At 39.7% G+C, this 10,702-nt stretch overlaps 1 protein-coding gene across 2 annotated transcripts; it reads left to right on the plus strand.

Annotated features, from left to right (window-relative positions):
- The first annotated feature begins 876 nt into the window (after nt 1–876).
- LOC131552973 (putative nuclease HARBI1) lies at nt 877–7,520 on the plus strand. 2 transcript variants are annotated; one of them, XM_058797231.1, is made up of 2 exons: nt 877–962; nt 6,906–7,520. In XM_058797231.1, exons 1-2 carry the CDS (start codon nt 888–890, stop codon nt 7,095–7,097), a joined length of 267 nt encoding a protein of 88 aa, XP_058653214.1. In that variant the 5' UTR covers nt 877–887; the 3' UTR covers nt 7,098–7,520. The 2 variants fall into 2 exon arrangements, with proteins under 2 accessions (XP_058653214.1, XP_058653213.1); XM_058797230.1 differs by lacking the exon at nt 6,906–7,520 and adding an exon at nt 1,304–4,442 and having other exon boundaries at nt 885–962.
- Nucleotides 7,521–10,702: the final 3,182 nt, after the last annotated feature.

Raw genomic sequence — 10,702 nt, forward strand, 5'->3', positions numbered from 1 at the left:
AAACAGTTCTACTCTGCCATCATTGAGTCTGTCCTCTGCACTTCAATAACTGTCTGGTTCAGCTCAGCTGCCAAATCTGACCTCAGAAGACTACAGAGAGTAGTCTGGACTGCTGAGCGAATCACTGGTACAACCTCCAAGAACTGTACTTATCCAGAGTGAGAAAAAGGGCTGGCAAAATCACTCTGGACCCTCACATCCAGCACACTCCCTCTTTGAACTGCTGCCGTCTGGTCGACGCTACAGAGCTCTGAGCACCAGAACGGCCAGCACAGGAACAGTTTCTTCCCTCAGACAGTCCATCTCATGAACACCCTCAGGCAATCCATCTCAGCCCTGAGGAGCTCCAGTGCTGATTGTACGGGTGTTGGATGTATATTTTCCCAGCCTCACTAGCTGGTGCCTGTCTGTCAGGAAGCTGGTGATCCACAGACAGTTGGTTGGAGGTGGGCACTGAGAGCTGAGTTGATTTGGGCAGGAGGAGTGATGGGATGATCGTGTTAAAAGGCAGGCTTTAAGTATAACTCCTTTGAAGTAATGGTGCTTCATATAACATTATCTAGAGAAACAAGTGTTAATGATAAATCCCCTGTGATGTTTGTACTGGCTACAGTATACAGGCCACCAGGGCACCATACAGATTTTATTAAAGAATTTGCTGATTTTCTATCAGAGTTAGTGCTGGCTGCAGATGAAGTCTTAATCGTTGGTGATTTTAATATTGTGCAAAGGGAGACCTAGAGAATTAGGAGCACTGTAGCGCCGACTTTAACGGGGACTTTTATTATGAAAGTATGGTGCGCTCAAGAGATAGGAAGCGAGGTAACATAAAAGAACGACCGCAGATTGCATCAGCTGCAGCAGATATCAGTTCGTCAGTGGCACGAATGCTGAGGTGGACAAATGGCATCGATTCCCAGCCACAGATCGAGTGTAAATTGTGCTTTGTGCGTCTTATAGGAGTGACTAAGGATTATACTATCACGTTCGCTGATCTATGTTCATTGTCATATGGTATGATGCAGTTATCAGCCATGTAATGTTACGTGACGACACTTAGCCATCCTTGATCAACCGAATGTTATTCTACAGTGCTTATAGATATGTTTAGGATGATATAACATCTCATGTTGATTAATAATTCCAGTAAATGTTAAAATATTATTGTGAGTGACATAATGCTCGTCAGTTTGTGATTTATTATGTGTTCATATTATGTTTATGTGAGGGGAGGAGTCAATAGTTGTGTATTAATGTTTCATGTGCTTACTCATATTAGAGTGCTACTCCTTGTGTGTTACAGGCAAACCACACCCCAAATACCAGCACAATTAGTCTATTACACTCTCATCTGATCAAGATATAGCACCACTAATCTAAAGTCAGGAGTCAGGACAGTACTCAATATTTGCGATGTTCATACCCGCATCTTCAGCAGTCATTGTTTATTCGCTCGCCACCGCTCCTAAGGGCTTAAACTGACTGTTCACTTTCCTGGACTAATTTGATCCTCTGGGCCCGGTTTTTCAAAAGGTTTAATCCGGATAAAATTGATCCGGATTTAGTAATCCTTTTTTTGCGATCCGTGATCACGTAATCCAGCTTACTTTTGGAGCCAGTTTTTTAAAGCAACATCGGATTGGATCAATCTGATCCGGATAGGAACTTTTCAGGATCACCAAATCTGGATAACCAGTGCTCAAACAGGATAGGAAATCACAATGTAGAACTATAGATATGTAAAGAGCAACAAGTAGAATAGCCAGTGTGGGGTCAATATAAGTTTATTTTTATTTGAAATGAAAACCCACACATTTAAAAAAAAACTAAAAACAAGAAAAACCCCACCCCATCCTCTTCCAGCAGTCCGCTCATCTGAGACCTACAACACAAACACTGTACATTGAGGATATTTATAACAAGTATCAAGTATAGATGTATTGAATTAAAAAAAAAAGACAATGTCAAATACTCCACAATAATTTCAGACTTCCTCATCTGATGTGGAGAGACCAGCTTGTCTGAGCGTAGCCTTTAGGAGGCGGATCTCAAGTCTGGCCTTGGTTTGCTGCAGTTTGGTCAGAGTCAGTTGTTCCTCTGCCAGACGAAGCTGTGCTTCTGCCCTTTCAGTCTCTTTTTGCAGAAGTGCCTTGTAATCATCATCTTTGTTTGATGAAGGGCGCTTCAAGCCTTTCCTCTGAGATCCTGTGGCAACTACCACTGGCTCAACCAATGAGGATCCAGCTTCTTCCTCAGGAACAGAGCTGAGATTCAATATAAATACGCTCTCTGGATCAGCCTCAGGAGGAACTGGCAGATTCTCCTCCTCCTCAATCCAAGGCTCGCCATCCCCTACAACACCTTGAATACCATGGAGAGCTTGCGACTTCTCACCTCCAATGATGTCGAGGACCACATCTGTGCAATCTCCCCTCTTAAATGGCTTGTTGCCTGTTTGTGGGTTTTTGGCTTCAGCATGGTCCTTTGTTGCCCTGGCCTTAAGATTCTTCCACCGCAATTTGATTTGGTCTGTGGTCCTCCTCTTGCCAGACCCTATGGCATTCACATTTTCTGTGATTAAAATCCAAACATCATTTTTCTTTTTGTTGGTATCCTTAGCAGAATTAAAACTTCCCACTATTGTTCCATAATGGCACGAACACCCTCTAGTAGTGCATTGGTTTCAGCAGCAGTGACGTTACAGCTTCTTGAGTCCATGGTTCCGTTGCTTTACTATAGTGAACATTGTTCATCAATTATAGGCCTTGGGTCCAATTGCCTCAATTGAGCGCAAGCCAAAACTAATCAGTTGTAATAGGTGTGTTTGAAAAGACCAACTACACTGCCATATAAATCAGCCTTTCTCAGAGGATTCACAGAGAGACAGTGAAATGGCAGGTGTTGTCCACTGCCACCACCACTTTGCCAGGAGAGGATACCGTCAAAGGGTGTATGTTGAACGTACCAAGCCACTGGAGCAATACACCACTGAGGAGCTGTATGTCCGGTTTCGCTTTGGGAAGGCTGATATAGAGTACCTTGTGAACCTTCTCAGGCCAAAACTTCAACACAGAACCCAAAGGAGTCACGGTCTGTCTGTGGAAGACCAGATCCTCATTGCTCTCCGATTTTATGCATGTGGGACTTTCTATCAAGTTGTTGGTGACTATATGGGAGTGGTGAAATCAGCTGTGTGTGATGTGGTGAGAGATGTGTCAATCGCACTGGCCAGCCTGGTCAGTGAATTTGTTTCTTTTCCGAAGGACAACCAGATTGCCCAGGCCAAGTGCAGCTTTTTTCTTTTGGGGAATATGCCCAATACTATTGGAGCAATCGACTGCACACATGTGCATATACAAGCACCTCGTGAGAATGAATGGGAGTTTATAAACAGAAAGGGGAGGCACAGCATCAATGTCCAACTTGTGTGTGATGCTGACCTTATAACCAACTGCGTTGTCAAGTGGCCTGGGTCTGTCCATGATGCACGCATCCTGAGGGAGAGCGCTCTATATAGAGACCTCCAAACCAACCGACCGGATGGCGTAATATTAGGAGACAGTGCCTACCCACTCCTACCATGGCTGATGACTCCTTTTCTAACAGCAAATACACCGGCCCAGGCACGCTTCAACACTGCTCATTGCAGAGCAAGATGTGCAATTGAGCGTTTAAATGGAGTTCTTAAGAGGCGCTTTGCATGCCTTAACTACCTGAGAGCGGAACCACAGAAAGCATGCAACATAACCCTTGCCTGTATTGTCCTGCACAATATCACTACTAAGTGCAATGTCCCTCTCTGTGCTGACAATGATGCACCTGAGCCCCTTGGAGCCCCTAACCAACCTCCTGCATTCTGCCAGAACGAGCAAACAGGACGTGCAACAAGGGACGCAATAGTTAGACACTATTTCTGATTTGGATTTGTTTTGGATTTCAAAAATCAGTGATTGCCATTCTTTGCGTTTTTTTTTTGGTTATTCTGTAATCATTGCATGCATCACTAATAAATATTCTAAAAACAAAAATATTTTCGATTGTGATGAATATATATATCAATTAGTGACAGAATAAAATTTATTGTTTTTGGTCAATTTTGACAGCTGTTTGGGGGATTATTTTATGAGGCCAAACTCTTTCTACTTTGCTGTAGGCCTATACTGAAAGGCTGAATACGTTAAAGCCTACCTAATCACTGTAGCCTGACGGATGAACAAATAAAATTAAAACCTTATGAATAAATAGGATATCTTGTAAGATACTGCATGATCCAAATATAGTATTATTTGATACATTTTTAAAGTTTTCATTACATTTTGGCCATGAAATCCACGCTGAATCCACCCTTCTGATGGGATCAGTTTAATCCAGATTTTTTGGATCAAAGTGATCCAAATCCTACAAAAAAGTTCAAAAAAAAAAAACCCAAACTAAAGGTTTGATCCGGATCAAAACCAAAATTGGATTACGTGATCTAATCCGATTATGTAATCCGATTTTTCTTTTGAAAAGCACATTTTCAAGATTTGATCCAATCCGTTATCCAAAATCCTAGTGCATTACTTTTGAAAAACCGGGCCCTGGATTCAACCTCAGGAGGCCCGATTGACTCTCTGTTGCTGCTTTCATTGTGGCTGTAAGTTCTCGTGGAGCCGAGTGGATGTTGTAAAGGTGCAAGTTGATGATTAGCTCCCCCCTCTGATGTATATTTACCTACTTGACAAATTAAACCAGTTCAAGTTTATCACTTCCCTCTCTGTCGTGTTCTGACCGACACACCTGGTACACTGCTACTCCAATTCAAATCAGCCCTTATTATCCTTCAAGGTAGCCTTCGCTACAAATATCCACGTTGATAATGAAAAAGATGCATTAGGATCAGCATTCATAGACATCATGAACTCTATTGGGGTTAGATAACATGTCTCAGGACCTACTCATTGTTCGAAATGATACAAATGAAAAATGGAGCACAGCTGGAGGAAAACTAAATTAGTGGTATTTTGTATTGCTTGGCGGGAAAGTACCGTATCCTACAGAAAATCATCAAAAACAGCTAGATCTGATTACTTTTCATCTCTTTTGGAAGAAAACATTTTGGCTAAATTAACAAAAAATAAAGTATCAGCAGGTGATGACATTTCCCATCAGCACAGCAGTAATGACTTTATGAACTATTTTACAATACTATTAGAGATAAAATTGAAACCATGCAGCTGTCAGCTACAGTATCGCATCAGATAGTGCTCTATAGATGCCATGAGGAACAATTCCACTCATTCTCTACTATAGGAGAGGAAGAGTTGTATAAACTTGTTAAATCATCTAAACCAACAACATGTATATTAGACCCTATTCCATCTAAACTACTAAAAGAGGTGCTTCCAGAAGTCATAGATCCTCTTTTGGCTATTATTAATTCATCATTGTCATTAGGATATGTTCCCAAAACCTTCAAATTGGCTGTTATTAAGCCTCTCATTAAAAAAAACACAACTTGACCCCAAAGATCTAGTTAACTATAGACCGATCTCGAATCTCCCTTTTCTGTCAAAGATACTAGAAAAAGATACTATCCTCACAATTATATTCCTTCTTAGAGAAAAATGGTGTCTGTGAGGATTTCCAGTCAGGATTTAGACCGTTTCATAGTACTAAGACTGCTCTCAGTATTCTTTTGAATAGACTAGAAAATTTTGTTGGCATTAGTGGAAGTGCATTAGCATGGTTAAAATCGTACTTATCTGACCGCCATCAGTTTGTAGCAGTGAATGAAGAGGTATCATATCGATCACAAGTGCAGTATGGAGTACCTCAAGGCTCAGTACTAGGGCCGTTACTTTTCACGCTTTACATGTTACCCTTGGGAATTTTATCAGGAGACATGGTGTTAGCTTTCACTGTTATGCTGATGATACTCAGCTCTATATTTCTTCGCGGCCCGGTGAAACACACCAAATTGAGAAACTAACGGAATGCATAGTTGATATAAAAAACTGGATGACGAGTAATTTCTTACTGCTAAATTCTAAAAAACAAAACAAAAGAGGTGTTAATTATCGGACCTAAAACCCCCACATGTAATAACTGCCTAACACTTGATGGCTGCTCTGTAAATTCTTCGTCATCTGTTAGGAACCTAGGTATGCTATTTGATAGCAATCTTTCCTTTGACAGCCAAGTTTCTAGCATTTGTAAAACTGCATTTTTTTCATCTTAAAAATATATCTAAATTGAGACCTATGCTCTCAACGTCAAATGCAGAAATGTTAGTTCATGCGTTTATGACCTCAAGGTTAGACTATTGTAATGCTTTATTGGGTGGTTGTTCTGCACGCTTAATAAACAAACTCCAGATGGTCCAAAATGCAGCAGCTAGAATTCTTACTAGAAGCAGGAAGTATGACCACATTAGCCCGGTTCTGTCAACATTGCACTGGCTCCCTATTAAACATCGTATAGATTTTTAAATCTTGCAAATTTCTTATAAAACCCTGAATGGTTTAGCTCCTCAGTACTTGAGAGAGCTCTTATCGCATTATAGTCCTCCACCTCCGCTGCGTTCTCAAAACTCTGGCCGTTTGATAATACCTAGAATATCAAAATCAACTGCGGGCGGCAGATCCTTTTCCTATTTAGCTATTATTTAACTCTGGAACAATCTACCTAACACTGTTCGGGAGGCAGACACAGTCTGTCAGTTTAAATCTAGATTAAAGACCCATCTCTTTAACCTGGTTTACACTAATACGCTTCTAATATTCAAATCCATTAAAGGATTGTTAGGCTGCATTAATTAGGTCAACCAGAACCGGGAACACTTCCCATAACACCCGATGTACTTGTTACATCGTAAGAAGAATGGCATCTACACTAATATTAGTCTGTTTCTTTCTTATTCCGAGATCACTGTGGCCACCCGATCCAGTCTGTATCCAGATCAGATGGTCACTGAAGTCACCCGGATCCAGTCCATATCCAGACCAGATGGTGGATCAGCACCTAGAGATGACCTCTACAGCCCTGAACGTCAGCGGAGACCAGGACACCTAGATGAGCCCCAGAGACAGATCCCCAGTGAGGACCTCATCACCTAGACAGCCATCGGGACAAGACCACGGGAACCAAATAAGTCCTTTACACAATCTGACTTTGCTGCAGTTGGAACAAAATGCTGGTTCGTCTGGTCAGAGGAGAACTGGCCCCCCGACTGAGCCTGGTTTCTCCCAAGGTTTTTTTTTTTTCTCCATTCTGTCACCAATGGAGTTTTAGTTCCTTGCCGATGTCGCCTCTGGCTTGCTTAGTTGGGGACACTTAATTTCCCGCGATATCATCGACTTGATTACACAGATACTAATTAAACTGAACTGAGCTGGACAATGACATCATTGAATTCAATAATGAAATGCCTTTAACTGAAAATTGAGTGTTTAATCTTGTCATTTTACATGACTGACACTATTTTCATATTGGAAAGTTGCTTTGACACCATCTGTATTGTTAAAATGCCTGTGGCGGCATTTCACAAAACCATAGGGTATGGTGCGGGGGTGGTGGGGGTAATAAATATATAAAATAAATAAATAAAAATCCCACAGCACAAAGAAGCACTGAAAAATAAGGGGAAGAAAGTGATTTTTTTTTCAGTAATTAAACACTTGCTTCGTCAGAGTTGGTATTCTGGTTTTATCAGACACTTGCATTGAAACATTATACCGTATATAACATCAGACACATTATATGAAAATCAAGCTCAAATGGAGTTAACAAGGTTTTTGACCAGCAAATGACGGAGATCTGCATTTTGTCTGTCATTAGAACGGCTGTATCTGAGGCAGCAAGTGCATCGCATTACGCTTTATACGTTTATACGCTTATAACGTTTATTGTAACTATATGGGCGCTTGGTTTTTCTTGTTGTTTAATACACTTGGCCAAAATCTCATGATATGAAACGCTATATGCACAGGATATTTAAAACATACAAATGTATATTGGCTACAACTAGACAGCAAACGTAACTCTTCTCCACTCTTCAAACACACTAAAAAATTAGCCTTTACATTCACCTTTGCAGACAGTGTTTGAGTAAAGAAAACGCTGTTTTATTCAAACATAAGTTATTTATTTACCCTTGCATTGCGAACAAGCGGAGATCTGTCTCCTCCAGGCTGTGCGCAGCGCTTCATTCTAAATGGAGGCAGGGTGAAGTTACGAGGTTTCGCTGATAGCTTGAGGGTCCAATGGTGTTACGAAGTTTTACTGACAAGCTCTTTTACTTGCTTTTCATTGGTTAAATATTTGCAAAACCCTCAAGCAGACATAAAGAAGACCAATAGCACTGATTTACAATGATAATAACGAAATATAATAGAGATATGAAGTTTGGATAATTTTCCACGGCACACCTGACTGGGCTAGGGTATGGTGACTGCCATACTCTCTCATACAGAAACGCCGCCCCTGCCTGACACACATCATCTTCACTGATCTGCAGTGTAGGAGGAGGAGTGAGGGGGGTTGCAGGAGGTGTGGATGGTGTTTTTTCAAACCTGCAATAAGAACTCATTCAGATCGTCTGCCAGTTGTTGATTGTTGATCCACAGTGCTGGGGCATAGTGTCTTGATGATGATCAGGTGTGTTAAATAAGGGAAACATGCAAAATGTGCAGAGCAGTGAGTCCCCAGGACTGGAAGTGGTAGCCACTTATTTGGACGACTGCTGATTCTCCTGTTCCATGATCATATGCTTCTCATAACCCTAGACAAGCACTGAAAACTCCATGTTTAGATAAAACAGGCAATATCTTTTCCCTTCAAATTATCTGTCAGGACGCCACTGGAAGAGAGCTGGAAGACATTCACAGCGTAAACCTGAGCTGACATTACTTCTACTTATAAATATATTTATAATATATTTATAATGTAATATAAAACAAATACAACTAATGGTGCCGTAAACCCTAAAAAGAGTTACAAATGTTATGTATATGTGTTAGTGGATATATGTGCACATTATTGACTTCCATGACCCTAGACGCAGTCTCATATAGCTATCATGAAAACAGATCCAAGATTCAAACTGAAAAGTCTCTTTCTAGAAAATGTGAATCTTTATTTATTTGATTGTACAATGACTGGATGAGTTCATTGCAAATTGAGTGCATATTATTCTCTTTTACTGCACTCCTGACATGGCTCAGACTCTCACTCTCCTCTCAGACACCAAACCAGAACACATTCAAGAATATAAGAAAAAATAAGAAAATTTACCCCTTCAGACTATTTGGTGAATTAACTTTGAATTAAATTACAAGCATGTCATTACTCCGCTGCTTTTTCTGTTGATTCTGAATTCAAAATAGCAGTGTTGATTATGGAGCCATAGTTGATCCCTATACAGGTGGTATAGTGAATGTCATGGTAGGAAATGGAAAACAGGTATGATTGGCAGTGCCAAAATGAAAGCAAATATGTAAAAAATGCATTTATTGTGATATGATTAAACACAAAATATCAATATGATTCATATGATTCATTGTTTTGATGATTCAATCTTGGAATGTGTTTTTGTGTCATTTTGTTAAGTCAGATGAAAGACGCCTTCCTTGATGTCACACCTGGCTCAAACGACACAGCAGAATAAGCTCAATAAAATAATTAATTACATCAAGAAATCAATAAAGCAACATCATCAAAGGCAGTGATGGGAATAACGGCGTTATAAATGAACGGCGTTACTAACGGCGTTATTTTTTTCAGTAACAAGTAATCAAACGAATTACTTTTTCCCCCGTTACTGACAATAAAATGCGGCGTTACTATAATTTATAATATTATTATCATTTTATTTTTCAGTTTATATGAATGGATGCACAGTGTAGTATTTGACATACCGTAAACTCTAGTGTGAAGGCGCACGACTCGCCGTCGCTTTGTCTCACACGCGCAAAGAAAGATACAGAGCAAGATAGTCTTTCATAACATGCAGAATTGACGCGCTACATGTAAACTATATTATTTGTTGTATTTTCCTCTCAAAATAACGGAGTTCCTTTGGAATTCTTCAGTTTTTAAGAACTGCCTGGTTCTCCGGTAGTAGGCGGAGCTAATGCGCAAGTGACAATCTCATTGGCTGGCGCTCACCTATTATCATCCCTGTTTTGATTTCAGCAAATCAACTCGAGCGAACGCAGACAACGTGATTAATATTCATGAACCCAGCAGCTCATTAATCCTTAGTGCGTTTTATATTGTTATTAGTAGTAGAATTCGTAGTAGTTTTGTTATCTTATCAGTATTATTTTTAGTTTTTTTTTCTTTTTTTAATCGAAACATTAAATGACAAACAATATCTTAAGCACCACCACCAGTCCTAAGTTCAGTCAACATGACAAATAATTACTAAAGTTCTATCATCATATAATGCTAAATTATCATAATATCAGATTATAATGCTTGACTGACTGATGCTATGTCAGATATTTAAAAAAAAAAATCTGTGCCATTTTACAAACATAAACTTTATATATATAATTGGTTGATACTATTTACAATAATATATTGAATTTGATAGGTGTCTCTCACATTGTCCCACAGAAATATTAAAATAGATTATTAATAGTACAATGTTTTATAATAATAATTTATTCTATTTAGTGTCCATTTCATTCATTTAATATTGGGGGCATCCAAGTTATTT

The sequence above is a fragment of the Onychostoma macrolepis genome, chromosome 14 (genome assembly GCF_012432095.1).
Source record: "Onychostoma macrolepis isolate SWU-2019 chromosome 14, ASM1243209v1, whole genome shotgun sequence".
NCBI classification, from domain to species: Eukaryota; Metazoa; Chordata; class Actinopteri; order Cypriniformes; family Cyprinidae; genus Onychostoma; species Onychostoma macrolepis.

Coding starts and splice junctions, on each gene's coding strand:
- LOC131552973 (XM_058797230.1), top strand. CDS start 2,892: ATGGCAGGTGTTGTCCACTGCCACCACCACTTTGCCAGGAGAGGATAC.